At 43.6% G+C, this 26,106-nt stretch overlaps 1 protein-coding gene across 1 annotated transcript in view; it reads left to right on the top strand.

Annotated features, from left to right (window-relative positions):
- WDR62 (WD repeat domain 62) overlaps positions 1 to 26,106 on the top strand; it is a 98,310-nt gene that overhangs the window by 6,892 nt on the left and 65,312 nt on the right. The window contains exons 7-14 of the mRNA XM_068250432.1: positions 331 to 510; positions 2,217 to 2,377; positions 5,884 to 6,073; positions 9,966 to 10,100; positions 10,707 to 10,873; positions 16,424 to 16,515; positions 17,115 to 17,240; positions 21,376 to 21,446. Of these exons, the coding sequence (XP_068106533.1) occupies positions 331 to 510; positions 2,217 to 2,377; positions 5,884 to 6,073; positions 9,966 to 10,100; positions 10,707 to 10,873; positions 16,424 to 16,515; positions 17,115 to 17,240; positions 21,376 to 21,446 (1,122 nt within the window). The remainder of the gene's footprint in view (positions 1 to 330; positions 511 to 2,216; positions 2,378 to 5,883; positions 6,074 to 9,965; positions 10,101 to 10,706; positions 10,874 to 16,423; positions 16,516 to 17,114; positions 17,241 to 21,375; positions 21,447 to 26,106) is intronic.

The raw sequence follows: 26,106 nt of genomic DNA, 5'->3' as shown, positions 1-26,106 counted from the left end.
GTGGAGCTCTGTTCTGTATTTAATGGTTTTTCACACACAGGCCTCAATTCACGGAGCATTATCAAACGTTTATCAAATGTTTGATAATTTACCTCATGGGTAAAATCTCATTTTAAATTCACTAAGGTGTTATATATTTATCAATTGTTTTACCGATAAAACGTTCAACAAATCTATAACACCTTAGTGAGATTTTACCCATGAGGTAAATTATCAAACGTTTGATAAAGTGTTTGATAAACGTTTGATAATGCTCCGTGAATTGAGGCCACAGTGCTGATCTGTGGTTAGCTCTAGTGCGTCAATAAGTGGCACTTTTTGTCCCCTTAGGTTGGAACAGTCCCTCTTGTGGGCAGGTCTGGACTGTTGGGTGACCTCCACAACAACATATTTGGTGGCGTTGCCTGCGGGAAAGGCAAAAACGCCAGAAGCACCTTCTGTGTCTCTTTTTCGGGGATTCTCTGCCAGTTCAGTGAAAGAAGAATTCTGGACAAATGGCTTAAATTAAAGGTAAGATCTCTCGCCATAGACATGGACTGCTCGCCATAGACGTGGACATGGACTGCTGGACTTCTCTGCAGTTTTACTATACCTGGGGCCTCCTGCAGCCCTTAGAAGTCTCTGTGTCCTTCGCCACAGTTCTGATGTCACCCAGTCTTCTGGTGGCTTCTGCACATGTGTGAGTAGGGGTCCCTGTCATGCTCCCATGTCCGGTAGCGGTTTGTGCAGGCACAGTAGCACTGCGGCCAGGTCGGTGGCCACTACAGAGGGGACACCAGAAGATGGGGTGGCATTGAAATTGCAGCGATGGACACAGACTTCTAGGGTTTGAAGGAAGCCCCAGGTAAGAATAGCTGTAGTACTTTATTACAACTCCTGTATCCTTTTAAAGTGTACCAAAGACCAGCTAACTAAATATTTATTTTTTTTACTTACCCGGAGCTTCCTCTAGCCTCATAAGCATGGATTCATCCCTCACCGTCCTCCTAAATGCCTCCGTTAAGCCGCAATCTGCTCCAGTATTTTGGCTGAATGACCTCAGCAGGGGCCTTCTGTGCAAGTGCAGAAGGCCCCCCAGCTGACGTCACTCAGTCAGACTGGGCCTGACTGAGCTGATCGTGGCTTAACCGAGGACGGTGAGGGACGCATTTGTGCTTATGGGGCTGGAGGAAACCCCGGGTAAGTAAAAAAATCTTTATTATTCTCGTCTCTGGGTCACTAAGCTCTCTGAGAAAATTGCAGGCTATAGCACAGACAGTTTGTGGAGCAAGAAGTGGGTAGTGTCACTTTCTCCTCACCAGGTCCCTTGAAAGGGATTTGTTTTTTACTTCATTCTTTCAAAAGATTCTCTATAGATGCAAACAAGCTGAGTGCTACACAGATTGTAAAAAAATGTTTGGGCCTAGCAGGTGGCTTCAAGGATAACAATATTTTCTCTGAAGCAAACAAACAGTTTTTCTTAAAGGGATACTGTAGGGGGGTTGTGGGAAAATGAGCTGAACTTACCCGGGGCTTCTAATGGTCCCCCGCAGACATCCTGTGTTGGCGCAGCCACTCCCCAATGCTCCGGCCCCGCCTCCGGTTCACTTCTGGAATTTCTGACTTTAAAGTCAGAAAACCACTGCGCCTGCGTTGCCGTGTCCTCGCTCCCGCTGATGTCACCAGGAGTGTACTGCGCAGACACAGACCATACTGGGCCTGCGCTGTGCGCTCTTGATGACATCAGCGGGATCGAGGACACAGCAACACAGGCGCAGTGGTTTTCTGACTTTAAAGTCTGAAATTCCAGAAGTGAATCGGAGGCGGGGCCGGAGCATCGGTGAGCGCCCCCCCCCCCCCCCCTACAGTATCCCTTTTAATAGCTCTCACTCATTGAAATGGCATGAAACAGGTGAGCATAGAAGTACTTTGAAGGATGTCGAAACTTTCACAGCTGCTAACTTTTGAAGGACAAAACATTCTTAAAACGTTTTTAAATATGTTTTTGGTTTTTCTGTTCATTTCCCAATCTAGAAATATTTCATATAGTTTTGTTTGTCAGACCTGAGACGTCCGTCGCCCCAGAACAAATGCAAGTGATCATTTTGGTCTTTTACAGTTTGATGTTTTTGGCGCCTGTACTACTCAGACCTCAACTATAGATTTACCTATTTTAACATTAGTAGTTCTGTCACTAATGCTTGTTAACCTAAAATGTCACTTCCTGTTTCTGTCAGGTCTCTGCCTCCTACTGTCTCACTGCCACTGAGCAGTTTGTTTTCTGTGGCTGCGAGGAGGGAGTGGTCAGGATTTTTAGCGCTCAGAACCTCCAGTATGTGACCGATTTACCAAGACCTCACCACCTCGGTGTAGATGTGGCTCTGGGGCTCGATCCAAGGTAAGGAAAGTTTAAATTCAAATTAGTGACTATAGGATAATGATGTAAAATTCTAGGGTAAAGGGTGTTGTAGTTAAATTTTAAATGTAACCTCTGACTGGGAAAACCTTTGTCTAAAGGCATCCTCAAACATCTGAAACGGGCAATGACAAAAAATTGCTTGCCTCAGAAAGTACTTAAAGAGACAACTGAAGCGGAAAAAAAAAAATTATGATATAATGAATTGGTTGTGTAGTACAGATAATGACTAGATTAGTAGCATATTTTCAGTTCTAGTGGGTTTTTTTTTTTTTTTTTTTTTTTTTTAATAACCTTGCATCATTATCTAATATTTGCAGTTTACACACTACTCTGCATTCTAAATGATTTTACAGAGCAGTCTTGTGATCTATTGACCAGTCTTCTGGAGAGAAAAAGAAAATACAGTGACTGACAGATGACATAACAACAAGCTTCAGAAGATAGAGCTCGCTGCGACTTTGAAAGTCGTGGAGCTCAATGGTTCTTTTGCATAGATAACTGGAGTTTCTTAAATCTTCCTGTACTGAAAACAATATTAGACTTGCGCCTCTGCTGGTAATATTTTATTTCTTAGCTGTACTACACATACAAATCATTACATCATAATTTATTTATTTTTTACTTCAGTGTCTCTTTAAAGTGGTATGAAACTTTACGCATTACACCTGTAACACGTAAAAATACACTTGTTAATGTCCGCGATAGCTTTCTGCACCAGCGGGAATGTGTAAAAATGTACGCATGGCGGCCGGCTGACTCCCAGTCGGCAAAAACGAAACTAGCTGGCAGCGGGGAACCGGAGGAGCCATGAGTGACTGCAAAAGGCACAGGATGGCTGCAGGGGGCTGGTAGAAGCCCCAGGTAAGTGAAACTCATGTATTTTTTGTTTTTTAAGGTTCCTGTTAAAGAGAATCTGTACTTTAGAATTCTTACAATAAAAAGCATACCATTCTATTCATTATGTTCTCCTAGGCCCCTCTGTGCTGTTTCTGCCACTCCCTGCTGCAATCCTGGCTTGTAATTGCCAGTTTTAGGCAGTGTTTACAAACAAAAGACATAGCAAGTGATAGGCTGAGAGTAGCTCAGTGTGTGAGTCATACAGAGTATGCAGGGGGCCTGGAGAGGGTGTGTATAGCTTCTAGCCAATCACAAGCAGCACAGCACATTCCAGCCTGACTGCCTCAGCCCGACAGAGGAGAGAAGATTAGATCATATAACAGAGATAATACAGCCACTGTGCAACTAGGAAAGGCTGCAGTAAGACAGACCACATTAGAACAGGTATAGGAACTTATAGGATAGAAGAAATGAGGATGAAAATTTTGTTACAGAGTCTCTTTAAAGTACCCCTGAATTGGGGAAAAATGACTAAATGAAGCCTATGGTTGTGCTAGATTCCGTCCTCCTGAGTGTCCAGATGCTGCTCATTATCCTCACGGTCCCTCCGTTCCCTGTGCCCAGTCCTCTTATCTCCCAAACTGTCCAAAAGTCCCACCGAACGGAGCAAAACGGTTCTGAACTGTGATTAAAGGACCACTATCGTGGAAATTTGTAAAATGTAAAGTACATGTAAAAATATACAAATAAGAAGCACATTTTTTTCCCCAGAGTAAAATGGCCATAAATTACCTTTCTCCTATGTTGCTGTCCCTTACAGTAGATAGATAGATATCTGACAAAGCCGACAGGTTTTGAACCAGCTCATTTCCTCATGGGGGATTCTCAGCATGGCTTTTATTCTTTATAAAAACAATCCCTGTGAAGGATTATACAAATATGCTAGCTAGCCTCCCTGCTCGCTGCACAGTTTTGACAGTTGGATGGAGCAACTGCCATTTACTAAGTGCTTTTGAAACTAAAGAAAATATTGAGAACACCCCATGAGGAGATAAGCTGGCCTAAAAACCTGTCTGTTCTGTCAGATTTCTACTACCTACTGTAAGTGACAGCAGCATAGTAGAAAAACAATTTATGGCTCATTTTACTCTGGGAAAAAGGTACTTCTTATTTCTATATGTTTACATGTTCTTTCATTTTTACAATTTCCGCGATGGTGGTTCTTTAATACGCAGGTTTTGAACAGCGCGTGTGCAGTGAAAAAAAGGGCTTGTGGATAAGCGCCTACTTTTTCTGTGTACACACGCGGTATGGAACTTACGCCTGCGCAGTTCTGAATCATATGACTCCACTTGGGGGAACTTCCTGTCAAGTATTTGACCGATGGATCCTGTGGAATACTTAGAGGACTGGATACAGGAAATGGGAGGAGCTGAGGACAACTAGCAGCATCTTCCCCAAGGACAATGAACAGCATCTGGACCCTCAGGAGGAGGTAATCTAGCTCCCCACCCCCTGATTCAGGGGTACTTCTGAACAAAAACTGGTAATCTGTAGATGGACCCATCTTAATTTAAATCTCCCTGGAGGAGGCACTGTGTTTACAGCCAACAGGCAGCTCTTCATCTGCTTCAGGCCCAGTGCACACCAAAACCGCTAGCAGATTCGCAATACGCTAGCGGTTTTGGGAGCTGATTTCAGAGCGATTCTAGGTATGTTTAGAGAGGTTTTCTAAATATACCTAGCGGTTTTGGGTGCGTTTTTGTGTAGCAAATTACACATATTGTTACAGTAAAAGCTGTTACTGAACAGCTTCTGTAACAAAAATGCCTGGCAAACTGCTCTGAAGTAGCGTTTTTCAGAGCGGTTTACCTTTTTACTATACTTTGAGGACGAAACGCTTCCGAAATCCGCAAACTCGCAGCAGGAGGCGCGTTTGCGGCTTGGCAAAAACCTCAAACCGCCGGTGTGCACCATCCCATTGCAATACATTAGCCAAGTGTTTTTACAGGCAGATGCGGCCGGCGGATCGCTCCAAAAACCGCTCGGTGTGCACTAGGCCTCAGTCTGGGAAAGGGGCGGTGTCTTCAGGCTGCTGCATACAGTACACTGGTCTCTGAGTGTCTCATAAGAAACTACCCACTGCTGTCCAGGTACTCTGCCTCTATCAGGTTTTGTAGTAACAGGATATCACTACAATCTGACACCCCTGAAGTAAATTTAGCAGCCATTGCCTAATAAAGTATGGATGTTTAGGGGAAGGGGTGGTCAAACTTTAAAAGCCAGATGACATTTTGCTATATGATTTTATTTTTTTTTTCCTACTGAGCCTTTGGCTTTAAGCAGTCCAGAGAGTAGAGATGCAAATAATTCTGTTTTGCTTGCTAATTGCGTGCAACCTTGGATTTGGCCAATCCATTTTCAAGCTGCATATAATTAGCATGCAAGCCAGAATTATTACCTTATCATCAACAATCCTTACTAGAGAGCAGAGGTGGATGGCAAGTGTCAGCAAATCAGATTTCAGATTACTGAACTGATGACAGAAAGATGAATACCGATTGGCTACTCTGGTCTACTGCTGTTTTATGAGTCTGATTACCGTCTGGGCGCAGTCAATGTAGATTTCTGTTTTATGCTTCCTCTAGCTCACTGTTCGTGAAACAGACGGATGCCAGTTACCCGGATACCTGTGCTGTGGTGTATGATGGGAGAAACCAATGGCTCTGCTGTGTGTATAATGACCACAGTATATATGTATGGGATGTCAGTAACACCAGGAAGGTAGGGAAGGTGTATTCAGCTCTCTATCACAGCTCCTACATCTGGAATATAGAGGTGAGTGGTGCCAGGTGACACTGTTTCTTATTAGGAATGTTAGAGTATCTCTAGTATAAAATACAGTCTGTCATGTCAGGCTCTGTCTTAATGATGCGGGGAGGGGCTCAGGGTTATTTACTTACCTGATTGGCCTTTAATTCATTCACAGGTGATGCACACTCCCCTCCTTGCCAATGCAGTGGCGGCCATGTTTCTGAAGTCTTCCGAGGCTCTTCGGATAGCTCCGCCTGCATTGCTGTGGCCTGCCCCCAGCTTAGCGGCCACCATTAATGCTGTGGTTGGCAGACTGCATTTCCAAGGGGGAAGGCCTGTGGCCTTCCAATTTTGTAACAGTCGGAGCAATTTTGTAACTGGAGTTGGTGGTTTCAATAAACTGAGGAGTCGGATGATTTTTAAACCACATCCATAACCTTTGTAAAAATTAGACTAAGGAGTCGAGGAGTTGGAGCAAGTTTGGGTACCTGGTGTCTGAGTCGGTGGTTTCATAACCTGAGGAGTCGGTTTATGCAAGGGGTGGGGGTGGAGTGCTCACCTGAATAAATGAGTTGCGTTGGAACAGGTAAGTAATTAACCCAGAGGATCCCATGATTTGGAAAATTTAAAGTCAAAATAAACATACACACTGATCATACTTACCTCCTGTGTAGTCTACTCATCAGTGTCTTTCTCCTCTGTCCTGCTTGTCCACTGTGATCAATAGAATTCTCTGTCCACCATTTTGAAAATGGCCTCTACCCCATAACAGCTTCCTGGTCAGCACACTGTTAAACTGTAATATTGCCCACGTGAGCCATAGGACAACATGGGTATTACCTTGCTCATCAGCTGTCCTTTCAGTTAAAACTGACAGCAACTGATATATTTCAGTTCTGACCAAATCTTGTCATAACTGGAAGGAATTGTTGTTTTAAAAGAAAATGGTGAGCTTCTGAGAGGTACCGATGGCGAGGTAGGTATGTAATATTCTTTTTCAGGTACATCATGTGCTCATTTTAAATAATAGTACTCTGTTTATGGTCCCTTTAACCTCTTGAGGACCAGTGTTAAACCCCCCTAAAGACCAGGCCATTTTTTTTCAAATGGGCCACTGCAGCTTTAAGGCCAAGCTGCAGGGCCGCACAACACCGCACACAAGTGATTTCCCCCCCCCACCCTCTCTATCCCCGCCAACAGTGCTCTCTGTTGGTGGGGTCTGATTGCTCCCCCTGTGTTTATTTTTTTTCTCTCTCTTTTTTAAAATTTATTTATTTATTTATGTTATGCCCTCTCTCTCCCCGCAGCCAGCCAATCATGGCAGTTGTCTGTCATAGGCTTCTGCCTATGAGAGCAGATTGCTCTCTATTGTCCCAGGGGGACAGCTGTGTCACACGACTGTCCCCAGTACAGTGCTGTACAAAGTAATTAGACGGTGGTTACGCCATTTAACAGTCTCTGAGCGACGATCGCCGCTGGGAGACTGAAGGCAGAGCGGAGCTCCGCCTACCAAGCAGGAAATGCGCGCAGCATGCGTACGATCTCCTGCACTGCGAGCCCCAAGGACCTTACGCTGATCGGCGTAGAATTCAGCCTGCACGTTACTTTAGCTCAGAATGCTATCCACAAACAGATAAGCTCCAACTCTGGTGAGCCCGTTCTGAATAGAATATGACGCTGTACTGCACTACAGAATGGAACAGCCCGGGGAGTGTTTTGCTGCCATCTAGTGACTGAAATAACACAGTGCAGCTGCACGTTAGGATCTTCCTTTTTAATAAAAACAAGTTTGCTTTCCTTTTTAATGTATCCCAAATTCTTCATTTGCTTTAACAGAATTAAATAAATTAAGATTTAATAAATTAAACAGGTTTTAATTTTTTCCAAAAATAAAAATGTCTTCCATTTAAAAATCTAACTCTATGGAGGATAACGGGCATCTCCTGTCTGCAAAATGGAGCCATATTGCATATCATGTGGACTGGCTGACATCCAGTGGACTGTCATTAGCAAAAGCTGTTTTCACCTCTATCTTGAAATATGGATGCACAATTGCTGTAAGATTGTGCCTTCTCCTCCTGCCTGACACCAGTTGCTATCTGTGCTTGTTTTGAAATGATCTGGTCACAATTTGCTGTGCTAGCTTGAGTGTTATGTCTTGTCTAAACACTCCTCTATGCCCTTTAAGGCCTGTACACACGCTAAACTAAAGTCAGCTGAGGGCATCGAAAACGACTACCTCTGCCAATAGGCAGTGGCCTAACTAGGGCTTTCGGCACCCAGGGACAAAGACAGTTTTTGTGCTCACCTCTGGCCAAAATGGGCGTGGCCATGCATCAGGATGTGGTAATCGGTGGAGTAAAATGTACAAATCCTTTTTAGATAGCCAGATGTGCCCCCCTCAGCTAGCTGTTGCTTAAAGTGGATCCAAGGTAAACTTTTACTCATTGCATAATTGTGTTCCTTTCCTATAGTTTATAGGGCATTCCTCAAGCCAAATACTTTTTTGTTTTAATACTTGAATTCCCTATAAACTAAACTAGCCTTACCCACAGCTTTTCCAGCGTGCCAAGGCACTCAGTCCCAGGTTGCAAGGGCTTATGGGAGCTGAGTCGGGGCAGGAGGAGGTTACTAGCCAGAGATTTCAGAGGGAGGAGGAGGGGGGGATTGAATTTGTCACAGGCTGAGGGCTGGAGATGCTATCAGCTTGCCTGTGTGTAATGTGACAGACAGAACATGGCTGCCCTCATTGCATCACAGGAATAAATAATCATAAACTGTTGAAACTGTTTGCAGCTAGATTTGCTGTGTAAACTATATAAACTTTAGATAAGATATATAGACAAGTTACTTGTTAAAGTGGATGCGAGATGAAAAACTAACTATAACCGTAGCATAAAAAGCTGTACACATCTGCCTGTCTAAAGGGTGGACCCTTTAGATAGCCAGATGTACCCCACTTTTTCTGCTGCTGTTAATGCTTCTGCACTCCTGCAGAGGGAGGAAGAGAAACAGGGGCATTTTAGGCTGCCAGCGAGCCGCCTCTCATGCATGAGGGGTGCAGTGGCCATGCTGAGTGCCCTAGCAGTGATGCGCCCGGGGACATATGTTCCCCCTTGCCCCCCATAGCTACTCCTCTGAATCCGGTGTGCACAGGGATCTGCCAGGCGGATCAATTTGGCTAAGCGATGGCTGATAGCTTTGTTATCCCCATTCGCCCTGCCCGCCACGTGGCATTACACCTGTGCCACTCCGTCGTCCCTTCTAACACTCGTGCACGCAAGAAGTCCCAGTGATGTCACCCAAGGGACCGGGACTCGATCCCTGTCAGGCGACCCCCATCTAGTGTGTGTGTGTGTGTGTACAGCCTTTATTAGCTCTTCCCGTGACAAGTCCTTTGAGCTTACAGAAACCTGGGGAAACATCATTCAGAAAGGGGAGAGATGAAAGGGTTAAGGCTCGTACACACGCCTGACTGCAGCCAACGACTGGTCCGGGCGGGTTGTTCAGAAACGCCTTATCAGTCTGCCGACAGACTGTACACACACTGTACTGTCTGCTGAAAACCCGCCCAGCGGGTGGTACCGACGGACTCGTCGTTGGCTGCAGTCAGGCGTGTGTACGAGCCTTTACACTCCCAGACGGAAGTTTCCTAAACTCAGCTGTGATAATACATTTGAGATTCTGGAGCAGCAAAAAGACTCTGTCAGTGTTATGACAATATGCCGTATCTATCTTACGCTGTGTGGGAGTGAAGTAGGGAAGTGTGGGGAACTGTCAGTGTTATGACAATATGCCGTATCTATCTTACGCTGTGTGGGAGTGAAGTAGGGAAGTGTGGGGAACTGTCTGTACACTTTAGGCTTGGGAAGTTGGCTGCATACTATTCACACCTTCATCTGCTTGTGTCATTAAGGTGTATCCTGAATGTGGGAAGACACGTTGTTTGACCAAAGGCTCGTTTTTCACTTGTTCCTCTGACAACACCATTCGCTTGTGGAACCTGGAGAAGAACTCCTACCCAAGTCTGAAGAGGAACGTCTACAGCAATGTAATGACTACTTATGTTAAAACAGATTATTGTCAGAAGGGTAATACTTACTGCTAGACATATACCAAAAGTGTATTTTCTTGGACTAATTGCAGTAAGGAGTAAGTTAGATACTTGCCTCGGTAAAAGGAAGTCTCTGAATGCTCCTGAAGCTTACCATCTCCTCCTCGTCCCCACTGTCGCTGGCCGGGTCCCTATTCTTTGTGGCCGTTCTCTCTTCTTTGTGCAAGCACTGACTACACAAATGTGACTACAATCCGTACCTGTGCAGTTGCACAAAGTTGCATGTGTGCAGAATAAAAAGCTGTGCACATGTGGCTGTGCTGCTGCGCAGGTGCAGACAGTGGTCCCACAGGTGCTGTACAGCTGTGCTCATAAACAAACGAGAGCGCAGCCTCGAGAGATGTGCTTACACGGTCCCAAGGTCGTATAGTCAGGTGATTATGCCTACAGGATAGTGCCTATCAAGGTTCATGCTGGGATATTTTTGGGGAAATTATTCAGTAGCTGATGTTCAAAATGGGTGCTTTAGATAAAAAAAATAAAAAAAGTTAATTTCAGAGCTGTGTTTGGCACAACCACTTAACTACTTTTTTGTGCCTTCAGGATTTGCATAAAGTGATATATGCTGAAGACAACATTCAGTACTTAAAGGACACCTCCGCCAGTGCAGAAAAAGCCGAACCCAAGGACTCAAAAAGTGGAGTCCGCGTCTTAAAAGTCCGCCATGATGGCCGCCAGCTGGCCTCTGGAGACCGGATGGGAAACATACGGTAACTTTTTTTTCAGAAGTCTTTTAAAATGTCCACATTCATCTGTGTATTCTAGCCTCTGTGTATGGAAATGCAGGTTTTGCCTTCTTGAAGAGACTCAAAGATGAAATAAGATTTTTTTACTTACTCAGGGCTTCCTCCAGCCCCATAAGCACAGATGAGTCCCTCGCCATCCTCCTGCGTTCTCCCGTTCAGCTGCAATCAGCCCCGGTAACTGGCTCAGTGACGTCTGTCACAGACCGCTAGGCCGGTCTGCGGGTGGGTCAGTCGATCAGCGTCAGAAATCCTCTCACACGGTCATTTGTTCATCACGAAGGGTAACCCGCGTTTGCAATTTGATGAATTGACTCGCGAAGGGAGCGTTCTGATACCAACCGATTCACCACACACATACAATTCAAAGATCTGCCACCAAGCGAGTTACACAGCCCGCTACTGTAACTTTACTAGGACTTCGAGAACGCTCTATTAACCCTTAGCAGTATGCAAGAATCTGGGTCAGATCGTTATGTCTGGGCCGGGTTCTCGCATACGGGTTATAAGTGTATACTTCTATTAAACACAGGGTAGCGATTTCAGGAGAATAGGTACGATTGTGTATGTTCAGCAACAGGTCATAACCGCTAAACAATTTTTAAAACGTTTAATAACAAAAATGCATTACATACAGTTATGTACACCTATTAACATATAAACACAGAGCTTAAAAATAAAAAGGAATAAAATCAGAAAATTCTTACTTAGCTAGCTGAGCAGTCCATTTGAAGCATGAAGAAAAATAGTCCAGTTTAAAGGTAGGCATTCAGGTTAAAAGTCCTTTGTACACAACATGCGCCCGGTTCTCCTTGAGCACATGTCTGGACTTTCCTGGTCGATGGAAATTGAAGAACTGGGGCGGAGTTCCTCGCAAACACTTTTTACTGACCTGAGTTTTGGTGCGGTCACTACCTGGAAAGTAGGTGTGTTTAAGGCAGGGTTACCTCCTGGCAGTCAGGTTGCCACCCACAGACTCAGAGCAAGGAATGTACCAATTATTAATAATTTGTGTGACTCGGCCCAAGATTAGTGTATCGCAAATCCGAGCCCATATTCATAAGCAGCATGCGACTCTGTATTAAACGAGGCTATACATGCCTAGTCTGTCGCATTCGCTCTACGCAGGCCGGATAAAGTGGATTCTCTACCGATTCCTGATAGCTAGAAAAGTGCACTTCCTGTGTAGGATAGAACTAATTCCTAGGTATCAGGAAATGTAATTTTTGTCTTGCTGTGCCAACCTCAATTTTGAATTATTAATACATAAAGTTCTCTTTGTCTGAAGCTTATGAGTTTGGGAGGGAATTTTGAATTTCAACCAGTTTGAGCTGGCTTGGGGAACATGAGCTGGGTGACCAAATGGCTTCTCGGCAGGGGAGTTAGCCACTTGTGACATTCTTTCCTGACACAGGATGTGGGGGAGGGCTGCTGCTCTCAGTAAGAGAGAGGGAAATTGACATCTATTGTGCATTTACCCAGGACTGACAGGAACTGTGCACGACCATGCGAAAATCGATGGCGATTTTGCGCACGACTTTCCGTAATATTCGTCACAACGTCAGCCAGGGTCTTTTGTGCATGCACAGGAGGTCCGCGCATGCGCAGAGGACCCAGACTAAAGCCGACTGAGCCAGTTACCGGGGCTGAACGTTAAACCGCAGGAAGATGTGAGGGACTCATCTCTGCTTTTGCGGCTGGAGGAATCCCGTGTAAGTATAAAATCTTGCACTTATTTAATCTCTGAGTCTCTTTAAATTGTGCAGCTCTGTTTACATCAGCGGTGTCCAATTCAATCTTAGAAGGAGCAAAATTCTAAAACATTGGCCTCAATTCACTAAGCTTATCTCCTGTCTTTAATAACGTTTCTAGAGTTATCACCATGGTAACGAGGCATGTAGTATTCCGGAAACATTTTACCTCAGGCACTCTTCTGTTTTTAAGTTAACTCTTCAATCCTTAAAATAACTCCATAATTCTAAAATTAAAGACAGACTGTTAATTAACTGCGTGTGAAAATAACTACAGAGGAGGTAACGTATCTACAGAGGAGGTAACTTAAGGAATGAAGAGGTAACTTAAAGAGGAGCTGTTAGGTATAAGGTCTCAGAGAAAATAAACACATATATCAGTAGCTAAAGATTGGCTGTACTTACATTACATATGCATTTCACTGTCCATGTTTGTACTTCACATAATTTTTATATAGTATTTGCAGAGAATGATGCTCTTGACAGCTCATGGCAGGTTCCATGTTTGTCTGTCTCCTATGAAGCCAAATGTGTCGTCATGTCCTGCCTGCTTCCTGATGATTCCACTCTCAAATGCTGGTAATGAATAACACTACTGTGCAGTGAATATTAATTAGCCATGTGGCTGGGAACAATAGCGGACTCCTGCAGTGTACTCTGCCCGAGATTTATTAGTTCTGTGAGCTAGACTGTTACATGCTGTTGAAACTTGAGCCTCACTAGAAGCCAGGGGAGGGCCCCAGAATGCTTTGCAGTATCTGTTATTCGGCTTGCGTCCTCCTTAGGAGCCTGGGAATACGGAGCCTTGCTGTCAGCAAACCTCTAAAGTAAGAGAGATTTTTAACTGCAGTATTGCCTTTTTGGCTTCCTTCTAAACTGTTTAACACAGGAGAATAGAGGTTTAAATTAGCTTTTGCAGCCTGACAGTTACTCTTTAAGGAATGAAGAGATAAGAGAACTCTCTCACTGTGTGGAGGTAAGTTTTCTCTTGTGTTATCTCCAGCATGATCTTAGTGAATTGAGGCCATTGTCAAAGTCGTGGTCCAAATTGTTTAAGATCACATTTATTAAACAGTCTCAAATTAAGTGGTGTAACTAGTGACTGTGAGGAAGGGGCCTGGATGCAGCGTAGCGGTTTAATATTTCCCTTCGCCACTGCTTCTTCCAGTCTCCTCTGATCTTCCCGACATATTCTATGCTGCATACCTCTGACTCCCAATGCATGTCACGTGATCAGGAGCAGGAGGTAAGAAAGTATAGCGGGATGCACAGAAGAGACTCCATGCAGTACTGGAGCAGATAAATATTAGACTATTTTACTACTCTACTATGTGGGGAGAGGGTGCCCTGGTTGGAGGTGTCTGTTAGACACCCTCTCAAAAGATGCACCTATTGTCTCCACCCCACCCTTTAGATTGTAAGCCTCTGGCAGGGCCCTCCTCCCTAATGTAGGCAGCTTGATTATGCAATCTTACTCACAACCACGCCTCTTGTAGACTCGAACAGTCTCTATTTTGACCTATGACACTGTATTGTTTTCAAATAATTTGCATGATCTTGTTTTGTTGTGAGTTTCCGTATGTTCTACCTGTATGTTAACCCATTGATCTATTGTGCAGTGCTGCGTAATATGTTGGCGCTTTATAAATACAATAAATAATAATAAATAATAGGGGGTGTATTAAGGTGGGAGCATCGTGCTAATTTCACAGGTCGGTCTTGTGTGGTGGTGTTGTACCCTGGCTCAAACTCGCAATGTTTCAACCAGAAACACTGTTGTACTGCTGCTCTTTTTTTTCAACTTACAATGATGCCCTTTTTAGTCCTTTCACACTGGCGTGGTGCGTTGGCCTTTTTTTTTTTTTTTTCTTACCACAGGCCAACGCTATGCTAGTGAAAGTCTATGGAGCCTTTCACACAGCCACAAAGTGGCGGAAGTGATTAAATCGCAGCAACCCTGATGCGAGCGCACACCTGTGTTGCCGTCAATTTGCACAGCGACGTGCAATGAACCTGAAATCCTGTAAGTTTATGGCAGTGTTTTTAAAAGTTTGCGTGGTAGCGTTGTGACGAGCTTGCGCAAAAGCGTATTATATCAATACACTTCCGTGCAATTTCTTCAGCCACAGGAAATGAGCCTCACTTTCTGATTGGCCTGCTGCCAGACGGGGATTACCACGTATTAACACGGAAATCCCCAAAGGCTGGTTTTGGCAGTGCGATTTGAGCCTCACACTGCAATGCTTACGCCGGTTAGCAGTGTGGAACCAACCTGAAGCTCTTGAGGGCCACATAAAATGGCAAGGAGTTAGACACCTATGGTTTAGAGGAATGCCAGGGCAGCTTCCAGAACAGCATATATGAGGTGAATACAAAGACCTTCTATGATCAGGATATGTCTTCTGGAGCATGCTAAGCATCTTCACTGGTGATGGCATTATGGACTTGGCAGACTTAAACATTATATGAATCCCAGTTCAGAGGCATCAAGACCTAGAAAGAAAGCCACACACTGGCAGACTTTGCTGAACCTGACATAGGGGTTTATATTGGGGACACTGTACAGACAGAACATGCCATCAAATGGTTACACCACCTGTTAAATGACATTGATTCCAACAATGACCTTCAAATCCCAGCAACACACTGGATTTACTACAAGACACAAAAGTCTAAGTGGGATTACCGGTCTCTGCAGGCTACAAGAAGAACAGTCCAAGTTAGCAAGCTCACAGATCTGTACAATTCACATTCTCTTCAGCACAGCAAATGAACTAGACTTCCATTTCAGTAAGTTCTCAACCGGATACTGGGTGAACAACAAGTTCCAGCACTCCTAGCAGCAAGCTTTTCTGTCTCTGACTTCAGTAGGTTTGGTAGTGGGGAGCAGCTCCCTCAGGTAGTGCTTGCCGGCCCGCACCATTTACAATCCATTTTTTTATTAATATATTTTACATTTACAAACCATTTTTGTTTTATATATATTACTTTACAGGTGCTAACGTACCTTTTTAACATTCTCCACTCCTCTTGATAAACAGACAGGGGACTTCACACTAACTGATCTTTCTGAGGGCTCGTTCACTTTAGGTGCATTTTTGATATTTTTTAAGTGCTGTCGATTTTCAAAATCGCCCTGAAATCGCTTGTGCAATGATTCTCTATGAAAAAGTTCACATCTGAGCGGTTCCTTTCCGATCCGCTCAGATAACCGCTGCATGGACCATTTTTGAGTCTATTCCGCCTCGATGGAAGGTATAGGAAAAACGCTCACAAAATCGCTTTGTGCAGTGCTTGTGTGAGCGTTTTTAAAAATACATACATTGTATGTATTCTTTTCCAGATCAGAGTTCACTTCCTGACTAACGTCAGGAAGTGAAAAAACGCAATCGCTCTGCAAATGCGCTTAACAAAACCGTCCAACGCACGGAAATCGGAAACAGAAATTGCCTCAAAACTCCCAACGTGAACGGACACGCGAGCGGAACGCAATGTGAACGAAGGCTGAATGAGTTTCTTCTGGGGACACAGAAAAACCTATAATTACGTGATTCATACTGTCTAAAAAGTAGACAGAGCAGCAAAACAGGCAAAAGCGGTGCCCATCTTTCTTTTCAGGATGGAGGACAAATAGATAGGTGCTGCGTGTCTTGCAGCATGTTTATATATCCCTTTGCTGTTGTTGTTTTTACTCTGACTGGTCATAATTTCAATGTGAATTGGCATTTAGTAAAAATCTTTAGCCGATTTTGCTAATTTATTTCAGGATATACGATTTGCAGAGCTGTGACGAAATGCTGACAGTTGAGGCCCATGATGGAGAGGTTTTGTGTCTTGAATATTCCAGACCCTTGACTGGTAATTTTTTTTATTTTTTTCCTTGCCTCTCTTTACCTAAATAACCTAATGCTGCACCTCCCATCTTCCATAACACCCACTTTACTCACCTTTGAGAGTCTCAGTCTTTTATCTGTATAATGTATTAAAAGCCACAGCACTTCTGTGTGCTTTGGCTCAGACTGGTGTGATCGAGACTCCCAAGATCGTTCACGTTGCTCCCACATTGCCCCAATCCCCGCCTCTCAATATATACTATGTTCATGGCTGTTACAGCCACGCCTCCCCACCACTTAGTGGCAAAGGGAGTGGATAGGTGGTGTGAGTGCCACACCCCCTCTCAGATATTGCAGTGGGATGTCACTGTCATTGCTGCATTGACCACCATCCAAAGCCAACAGAAGCCTCAGTGGGAATTCATCTCTGGAACTTTTTGGGTCCAAGTGAGTAGGAGGGGCATATTTGGGAGGAGGAGGGGCCACATTTATGTTTTGTTGGGGTGGGAGACTATAAAATGTGCAGGCAGACTGCAATAGTTTTTCCTTTTTCTTTATATATAGTAGGTCTATTCTATGGTCTCAAGTGACGTTTAATTAATGCTTCAATTTGCTCCTCTGCAGGTGACACGCTGTTGGCATCAGCCAGCAGAGACCGACTCATCCATGTGCTCAGTGTAAACCAAGACTACAGTCTGCTGCAGACACTAGATGACCATTCTTCTTCCATAACCGCAGTGAAGTTTGCAGGTGTGTTATATGGTACCGTTACTCAACTCATTCAGTTTGTATAGCCTCATTTTCCTTAGCGGTGTATCAGCTGGCTGTGCAGTAAACATGCATTGGTCATAAGGAGGCAAGAACACGAGTCTTGCTTGTTACAACTTGGTCTAATAGGGCATGATGGAAAAAGCATGAGGGCAGAGGGTGGTAAAGTGAATGGCATGGATAGACTTCATTTCAAATCTGAGCCAAGACGTTATATGCATGGAGTTTGTATGTTCTCTCCATGTTCCGTGTATGTTTTGCATGGTTCTCGGATTTCCTCATGCATTCCCCAAAACACTCAGGTGAGTTACTCACCTTATGCAGTCCCCGGAAACACTCAAATAGGAAAAGCCCCCTAGACGCCCTTTATATCACTACTCTGAGTACGGGTTCCAGGCCTGCAAAGTCTTGGCTTCAGTTTTGTTCTGGAAAGTTCCTATCTGTGTTCAATTTGGTTTGGAAAGATCGTTTTGTAACATTAAAGCTGGAAAACTAGTAGCACATTGATATTATTTAGTACTAGCTGATTGCCCGGCGTTGCCCGGGTATGTATTTGGCTAGTGTTGGCTCCGCCCCCTTTTTCTAACCCTAACACACAATTACTTAATGACCAAGTTTGTGATCTTTGCTGTCTTTGGAATCAATAATTTGCATTGAAATGAAAAAAATCAGATTGGCTGTTTGTGGCTCCACCCCCTTTTCTGAATTTGAACCCCAGTCACCCAATAACCAACTGTACCAGGTTAGAGGCTTGTGCCATTAACAGTTCAAGAATGGTAGCAATTAAATATTCCCCTTGAAAAGCAATAGGTGGAGCCTAATTTTGTAGGCTCCACCCACTTTTCTGAATATTAATCCCAGTCACCCAGTGACCAACTGTGCAAAGTTTAAAAACCCTGCCATTAACAATGTAAGAATAGCTGCAGTTTACATTTTCCCAGTGAAATTTGTATTTGTCTCCACCCACTGATGACCCGGCGTTGCCCGGGTATGTATTTGACTGGTGTGGGCTCCGCCCACTTTCTAACCCTAACGCACAAACACTCAATGACTAAGTTTGTGAGATTTGGGGTCCTTGGCATCAATAATTTGTATATTCCCATAGAAATTAAACAAATCAGGCCGTTTGTGGCTCCGCCCCTCTCCAGCATTTGAACTCCAGTCACCCAATGACCAACTGTAGCAGCTTTGAGGCATCTGCTATTAACAGTGTAAAAATGGCAGCAATTTAAATATTCCACTTGAAAATCAACAGGTGAATTTTGATTGGCTATTATAGGCTCCACCCACTTCCCTGAATATTAATCTCAGTCACTCAGTGACCATCTGGGCAAGGTTTGTGAACCCTGCCATAAACAGTGTAAAGAAGGGCTGCAGTTTACACTTTCCCAGTGAAATTTGTTTTTGGCTCCGCCCACTTTTTGTAACCTGGACACAAGGTCACTACTCAATGACCAAGTTTGTGAGCTCTGGGGTCCTTGGCATCAATAATTTGTATTTTCCCATGAAATGAAACAAATCTGATTCACCATTTGTGGCTCTGTCCCCTTTTCTGAATTTGAACTCCAGTGACCCAATGACCAACTGTACCAGGTTTGAGGCTTGTGGCATAAGTGCAAGAATGGCAGCAATTTTAATATTCTCCTTGAAAAGTGACGTGATTTTTTGATTGCCATTTTTAGGCTCCTCCCACCTTTCTGAATATTAATCCCAGTCACCCAGTAACCAGCTATGCTAAGTTTAAGAACCCTGCCATTAACAGTGAAGAAGGGCTGCAGTTTACAATTTCCCAGAAAAATCTGTTTTTAACTCCACCCACTTTTTGTAACCTGGACACACACAGTCACTACTCAATGACCAAGTTTGTGAGCTTTTGGGTTCGTGGCATCAAAATTGTGCTAATGGAAGCAGTTTATCCAGCAAAGAAATCTGGCTGTTTTTGGCTCCGCACCTTTACTGAATTTGAACATTTTTGCATTTTACCATTGAAATTAAACAAATCTAATTGGCTGTTTTTGGCCTGATCCCTTCAGAATTTAAACCCCAGTCTCCCAGTGACTGACTGTAGCAGATTTTAGGCCTCTGCCATTAAGAGTGCATGAATGGCAGCAATGTAAATATTCCCCTTGAAAATCAAAAGGTGAATTTTGATTGGCTGCTGTAGGCTCCACCCACTTTTCTGAATATTAGTCCCAGTCACCCAGTGGCCAACTGTGTCACGTTTGGGAACCCTGCCAATAACAGAATGGCTGAAATCAATCTAACAAATCTGATTGGCTGTTTGTGGCTCTACCCCTTTAGTGAATTTGGACCCTAGTCACTCAATGACTGACTGTATCAGGTTTGAAAATCAATAGGTACATTTTGATTGGCTGTTGTAGGCTCCACCCACATTTCTGAATATTCATCCCAGTCACCCAGTGGCCAATTGTGTAAAGTTTGGGAACCCTGCCATGTTAAAAATGTAGTTGTTGGCACCGCCCACTTTTTCTAACCTTGACATACAGTCACTCAGTTATCAAGTTTATCGGCTTTGGGGTCCTTGGTATCAATACTTTGTATATTCCCATTGAAAAATGAACAAATCTGGCTGTTTGTGGCTCCGCCCCCTTTCCGAATTTGGACCCCAGTCACCCAGCGACCAACTGTACCAGGTTTGAGGAATCTGCTTTTCACAGTATAAGAGAATGGTAGCAGATGAAATATTCCCTTTGAAAATCAAAAGGTGAATTTTTATTGGCTGTTGTAGGCTCCACCCACCTTCCAAAATCTTAATCTCAGTCACCCAGTGACCAACTGTGCAAAGTTTGAGAACCCTGCCATTAACGGTGTAAAAATGGCTGCAGTTTATATTTTCCCAATAAAAGTTTTTTTGGCTCCGCCCACTTTTTGTAACCTTGACACACACAGTCACTCAATGACCAAGTTTGTGAGCTTTCAGGTTCCTGGCATAAAAAATATGTGAATGGAAGCAGTTTATTCACCAAGGAAATCTGATTGGCTGTATGTGGCCCCGCCCCTTTAGTGAATTTGGACCCCAGTCACCCAATGACCGACTGTAGCAGATTTGAAGCCTCTGCCATTAGAAGTGTAAGAATAGCAGCAGTTTAAATATTCCCCTTGAAAATCAATAGGTGCATTTTGATTGGCTGTTGTAGGCTCCACCCATTTTCTTGAATCGTAATCGTATTCACCCAGTGACCAAGTGTGGCAAGTTTGAGAACCCTGCGATTAACAGTCTAAGAATGGCTGCAGTTTACATTTTCCCATTTAAATGAATGGCTGAAATTTGATTGGCAGTTTTATGCTCCGCCCACTTTTCCTGGATTTGTAACCTCGGTCACCAAGTGACCAACTGTGCCATGTGTGGGGACTCTGGCTTGATTACTGTGAGAATGGCAGCCTTTTACATTTTTTCCATTGACTTGAATGGGTGAAATCTGATTTGCTGTTTGTAGCTCCGCCCACGTGTGCAGGGGGGCCGCGAGACCCCCAGAACATATCATCCCAGGTAGTAAGGGATCTGTATACCAAGTTTCGTTCAAATCGGTCAAGCCGTTTTCGCGTGATCGCGGCACATACATACACACACACACACACACACACATCCGATTTTATATATATAGATTTATATAGCGCCAACATCTTCCGCAGCGCTGTACAGAGTATATTGTCTTGTCACTTAACTGTCCCTCGAAGGAGCTCACAATCTAGTCCCTACCATAGCCCTATGTCTGTGTATGTATTGTAGTCTAGGGCCAATTTATGAGGAAAGGGATTAACTTATCTGTATGTTTTTGGGATGTGGGAGGAAACCGGAGTGCCCAGAGAAAACCCACAGAGACACGGAGAGAACATACAAACTCTGGGATTTGAAAGGGGGGGGGGGGGGTGTACAAGGGCTGCAGGGCGAGAGTGCTAACCGCTATGCCAACATGCTGCTCATTGATATACTTTTGTGGCAATTTGCAGTAAAAGTTGTTACACAAGCCGTACATCTATATTATGATGAAGGAAGTAGCGTGTACACTTTAACGTAAAGGATTTTTTTCTCATTTTTCCATCACAATCCTGACATTTCACATCGCGCTTCCTCGTCCGTCCCCATCTCTTGTAGGTGATGCCGAGCAGATGCATATGATCAGCTGTGGAGCAGATAAGAGCATTTATTTCCGTCCAGCCCAAGTGGTAAGAGTTTGTTCTATAAACTTTTCTCTCTAGCAGTTTAGTCTTTGTCCTCTTATGTTCTCATCTACTGTGGGAGGAGCTTTGCATGATTGGTGGATGACACGGCACGCCTCTCTTCCAGCAATGCTTTATGAAAACTTTATAGTACCACATTTCTGCTATCGCCTTGCTTAAAGTGGACCTGAACTATTGCACAGGACACAAAGAAAATCCACCCTGTATGTGTTTTGAGAGAAGAGCCTGTCTAATTCCCACTTATCTTCAAGTAATCACAGGTGTAATTTGATCTCTCAGCTGTGTCAGCACAGGAATTCAGTGTCGACACAGCTTGTATGTAAACACAGGAGGTTAACCCTTTCTCTGCTTCCATGAAAGCAGGAAGTAGACACACTGCAGATTTATTGCAGGATTTGTATCAGCTGTAATAAAGTTTTTCTTTAAAGGTTATTATGTTGTTGCTTAACTTTTAGAACAGAGAGGAAGTTCTGAGTTCAGGTCCGCTTTAACGTCTAACGCTACATTGCTCAAACCAAGTCCCTACTTAATACACTAAAGTTCCTAAACTCCTAACCTCTTCTCCCTAACTACAGTATTAACCCTATACTTAACTCTAATACTAACCGATGACCCTATCTCTGGAGCTCCCCTGCAGCCGTTACTACATACTGTAGCTATTTCCGATATCCGAAGCTTGCTATACATTAGCCGAGTCCCAGTGCAGAGCTTAGCGACATTCCTGCTGCATATTGTGTTTTGAGTGGGCGTCCAGCTTCTAAATTATCATTGCGCCCAATTAACTGGTTAGAACCATAACACCAGGAGGAAACCTATGCAAACTGGGAGGACACAAAACTCCATACAAAGCGTGTTCTCACTAACCTACTAGTCTACCGATGCAGACCTGCAAAGAGATAGTGCAAACCACTCAGCTGCCATATCACCCAAAATCCAAGTTGGTCAACTGCTTTCCTTTAACCCTTTAGCAGCCAATTTATTTACAGGCTTGCAAGTGTTCCAGGCCAATTTATGTATTTGTTACATTTCCTAATTTGTACTGCTGTAATGTGAATGTATGGTCACTAGGGGGCAGTGTTAGATAATAACAGAGGACTTCTTTCAGTTTCTATATTTCTGCTAGCAGAGAGACATCAAAGCATTCCAAGATTTACAGCACGACATCTGCCGACTGAGGTCAAAAGCGGTGCACTCATATGAGATAACTAATAAAGCTGCTAATGGGTTAACGGAACACTATTGCAGAAGAAAGAAAAAAAGCTACATTTAAAATATATATTTATAAGAAGTACATTTATTCCAGAGTACAATGCACTATAAATGACTTCTTCCTAGCTTACAAACGGTAATAAAAATCTCACAGGTCTGTCAGGTTTTGGACTAGTCCATCTCCTACTGTTTTTGTATTTTCTTTTGTTCTTTACAAAAGCACTCCCTGGAAAGGATCTATACAAAAGATGCTGGCCGAGCTCTGTACTCGCTTGCATATTATTTTGGCAGTTGGACAGTGCTGTTCAATAAGCACTTTTAAAAACCCTGAGAATCCCCCATGAGGAGTTGGACTAGTCCAAAAACATGCGCAGTGGTACAGAGGCGCCAGTAGTGTAAAAACAATTGGTTTAAAAACATTAAAATGAGGTAGGTTAGCGGTGGACTTACCTCCCCAATACCAAGACTAGGTAAAAAGTTGAATTTTTTTTCAACAAAATTTATTGATTCACATACTCCAAATTAGTGCTAGTGCAGTGCGTTTCGTGGGTGTATCCCACTTCATCAGGCTATAGGACAGGAGTATTAGAACTGTGGGACAGAGGAGACAATAAAACGCTAAGTATCCCTGAGAAATAAGTAAATTTGACTTATAGCTTCTATATCAATACATGGAGATTTTTACAAACAGTGGTGTAAAGAGTACAGGTGAGGCTTATATTAATGGATGAGTCTGCGCAGATTGTGTGGTGTATGCAAACCATCAATATTCATATTTACATGGTGGTGCTGTTGTGGGAGGCATTTGGCCAGGATGCTCCTGTTATAATAAAAAAATAGTATTTTTCTCGTTTGTTACTATGTGGGTTACAAGCTGTTTACATAAGAGTTGCTATTTAGGAAGAGGATTAATAGAAAGTGATTCCCGAAGTATTGGGGCACAGGCAATGTGCTAATATTGCTTTTAAGGTGTACTAAACGGTAGCTTGAAAGCTGTGTTTTTATGTAAAATGAGTGAGGGAAAAAAATGAGGAAAAAAGCTTACCTTAGACCATTGGGAACGTAGTTTGGCGCCTCTGTGCAGGAATACTGATTTCGTGGGCTATTTATTTCTAGGCTGATTGGGTAACACGCTCCCAATTAGCCAATCGGCAAGTTCCCCTGGGGGCTACCTCATCACTTGGCGTGTGTCGCACGCCTAATGACGTGCCGCGTGTGCGTAGTGGAACCAGGGTTGCGTAGCCCAGGGCGGGTGCGGGCGTAGGCGCTCGGATTCGTCTCACGCATGCGCTGTGCACCCGGAAGTGCGGCGCCCGTCATATTGTTTCGGGGAAATGCATGAAAGTGCGCTTGGAGTGTTCGCGCTCATGCGCAATGATGGCGGAAGTGTGGCGCGCGCCATGTTGGATTTGGGAAATCCTTCTATGTGCGCCCGTATGGTAATTGGGTCTGTAAAGTGACGTGCCTCTGTCGGAACAAGTGCGTTCCGGTACAGAGCTGCGTTGATGATACAGTACAATTGGAAATGGGATTGAAATTTATAAAAAATCAATACAAAACGTTTGTGGTCAATTCACTATTGAGGGGCGGTTGTCAAAAAGATCTTATTGATGATTATTTCTTAAAGAAGACATTCTAAATTTGGGAAATCTTGGTGTGTGGGCAAATTAACTAACCTGTGTGGGGGAAAACAGGTAGAACAGGAGTAAATTGCATTTGTTTGTATACAATTATATGCAAAGTGGGCTACCTCTTTGTAAAACCTGTAGCGAACAAACACAATTAGATGTAGTAGATTGAGGGGGAAAAAACACAATGTTGTATAGTAAGCATAATGAGGGTAGGGAGAATGGGTTACACATATAGAGATAGAGACATGTATAGAAGATCATAAAACTTGTATACATCCATTTTTGTCCATGAGGACACATACATGGGACACAGAGAGTTTTTTTTTAAAAATATAGTAAAAAAATAATATAAATAAAAATTAATAAAAAGCCACCAATCAAAAATAAATACAATCAAGAAAAATAGCTAATTTCCTCATTTTACATAAAAACACAGCTTTCAAGCTACCGTTTAGTACACCTTAAAAGCAATATTAGCACATTGCCTGTGCCCCAATACTTCGGGAATCGCTTTCTATTAATCCTCTTCCTAAATAGCAACTCTTATGTAAACAGCTTGTAACCCACATAGTAACAAACGAGAAAAATACTATTTTTTTTATTATAACAGGAGCATCCTGGCCAAATGCCTCCCACAACAGCACCACCATGTAAATATGAATATTGATGGTTTGCATACACCACACAATCTGCGCAGACTCATCCATTAAAGGGGCACTATGGCGAAAAATTATGTTTTACAGTCACTGTACTATGCATAGCTGTTTGTAGAGCATCGTAGTTAACATGTAGTGAGTCACAGGTTTTTTTTTCTAAAACACTGACATCAGCATGTTATACATTTGCAGTCACGTCGGCAGAAGTACCTATCCGACGCGACTCAGCCTGAACCATGTAGCTGTAGGAGGCATCTTTCCCTGTTGCTGTAACTGACTCCCCTCTCTGCAGCGCTGGAAGGTTTGTTCTAAATTTCAACTGCATGATCGTGCAGTTATACTGTTCCCCCATGCGCCGTAAAGAGTAGCAGCTTTTCTGCTGTGCGGGGAGTTGAACGCACCCTCCCTCTTAGGTGGGACGCAACTGCATGTGAAGAGGACTGTGGAGGAACGCATCATCATTACTGATGAAGCTGCCCGGCAAGGACCCCTCTAGCGAAGCTGGCATAGAAACGGACACCTAATGTTGTCCGTTTCTATGGCTACCAGGCTTCTTTCTGTGAAGTGCGCAGACAGAGCAGCGGCGGATTGTAGAGCAGACACAAGCGCTGTAGCTGTGTCCTGCTAATTGTACAGTAGTTGTGATTGTTGTTTTTTTTGTGGTGAATTTTTTTTTTTACCCAATCGTTTTTTCAGTATTTTTTTTCTAAAGCAAATTGCAGGTAGTTATTCATTTTTATATTTTTTTTATTTATTACTCTGCTGAATAACTACCTGCAATTTGCTTTAGAAAAAAAATACTGAAAAAACGATTGGGTAAAAAAAAAAAATTCACCACAAAAAAAACAACAATCACAACTACTGTACAATTAGCAGGACACAGCTACAGCGCTTGTGTCTGCTCTACAATCCGCCGCTGCTCTGTCTGCGCACTTCACAGAGAGAAGCCTGGTAGCCATAGAAACGGACAACATTAGGTGTCCGTTTCTATGCCAGCTTCGCTAGAGGGGTCCTTGCCGGGCAGCTTCATCAGTAATGATGATGCGTTCCACAGTCCTCCTCACACGCAGTTGCGTTCCACTCCCCGCACAGCAGAAAAGCTGCTACTCTTTACGGCGCATGGGGGAACAGTATAACTGCACGATCATG

This window comes from Hyperolius riggenbachi, chromosome 8 (genome assembly GCF_040937935.1).
Source record: "Hyperolius riggenbachi isolate aHypRig1 chromosome 8, aHypRig1.pri, whole genome shotgun sequence".
NCBI lineage: Eukaryota > Metazoa > Chordata > Amphibia > Anura > Hyperoliidae > Hyperolius > Hyperolius riggenbachi.
This window is presented reverse-complemented; position numbering and strand designations above follow the sequence as displayed.